This window comes from Bison bison, unplaced genomic scaffold (assembly GCF_000754665.1).
Source record: "Bison bison bison isolate TAMUID 2011002044 unplaced genomic scaffold, Bison_UMD1.0 scf7180017864518, whole genome shotgun sequence".
NCBI lineage: Eukaryota > Metazoa > Chordata > Mammalia > Artiodactyla > Bovidae > Bison > Bison bison.
In genome coordinates, this window is record NW_011495071.1 from 13,596,725 (window position 1) to 13,597,587 (window position 863).

Sequence of the window (863 nt, forward strand, 5' to 3'; positions counted from 1 at the left end):
CCGGGCGCCAGATGTGGGAGGGAGCTAGTCCGGCTGCGGAGGAGGCAGAGGAGGAAAGAAGGGAGGGAGGGAGAGAGGGAAAGGGTTGCGGGGGTTGGGGGGGAGGTGGCGCTCAGCGGCGAGCCCGGGGAGGAGGAAAAAGAGGGTGGGGGGGGCGGGCTCCCGTCCCCATCTCAGCGGAAAGATAGAGAAATCGACACAAAGCTATCGGGGGGAAGGTCAGCTGCTTCCAGGGCCGGACATGGATCAGCTCCTGGAAGGGGGAGGGGAAAGGAGGAGAGGGAGCCGGGAAACTCGCGCTCTGCTGTGAGGTGGTCGTCGCAGCGCGCTCTCGGCGCAGGGGAGATGGATGCCCGCTGCCTTCCTCCCTGCGTGGCCCGGCTGCAGCTCGGGGCGCAGGGCGGACTCCGGCCCCCTCCCTCTCCTTGCCTGGCTGCCTGCTCCCCCGGTGGCAGGCGCGCCTGTCCGCTCGCCCGCACTCCTCTCTCCTTCTCCCCGCCTCTCGGAAGAGATGGCGGGCCCCCGGGCAGGGGCACCAGGGGTGCTGTTTTGTGCTGCTGCCGCGGAGCGCTGCGCTCCGTGCGCTCCGGCTGGATCTGGGGCTCTCCGCTGGATTGCGCTCCGACTCGGGCTCCGGCTCCGGCGGCGGTGCTGAAGGGACAGCTCCCGGACTGTTGAGGAGCTGCGCGGGGCCGGGCTAGGGTTCTCCCGACTGGGCTCCGTCTGCGGGGCCGGTGGGCACTGACTCCGGTGCCTCTGCGCCCTGCGCTCTGCGCCCTGCTTCGGACAGGCGGTTGGCGCTGTCGACCGAGGCGAGGGGGCTGCGGCGATCGGGCCGGGGAGGCGAGGGTGGCGGGTCTGGG

General features: G+C 71.5%; 1 protein-coding gene across 1 annotated transcript in view; it reads right to left on the reverse strand.

The window, feature by feature from the left end:
- Nucleotides 1-246: 246 nt before the first annotated feature.
- Nucleotides 247-863, reverse strand: part of MYOD1 (myogenic differentiation 1) — a 16,212-nt gene continuing 15,595 nt past the window's right edge. The window contains exon 6 of the mRNA XM_010830663.1: nucleotides 247-858. Coding sequence (XP_010828965.1) covers nucleotides 247-858 — 612 coding nt within the window. The remainder of the gene's footprint in view (nucleotides 859-863) is intronic.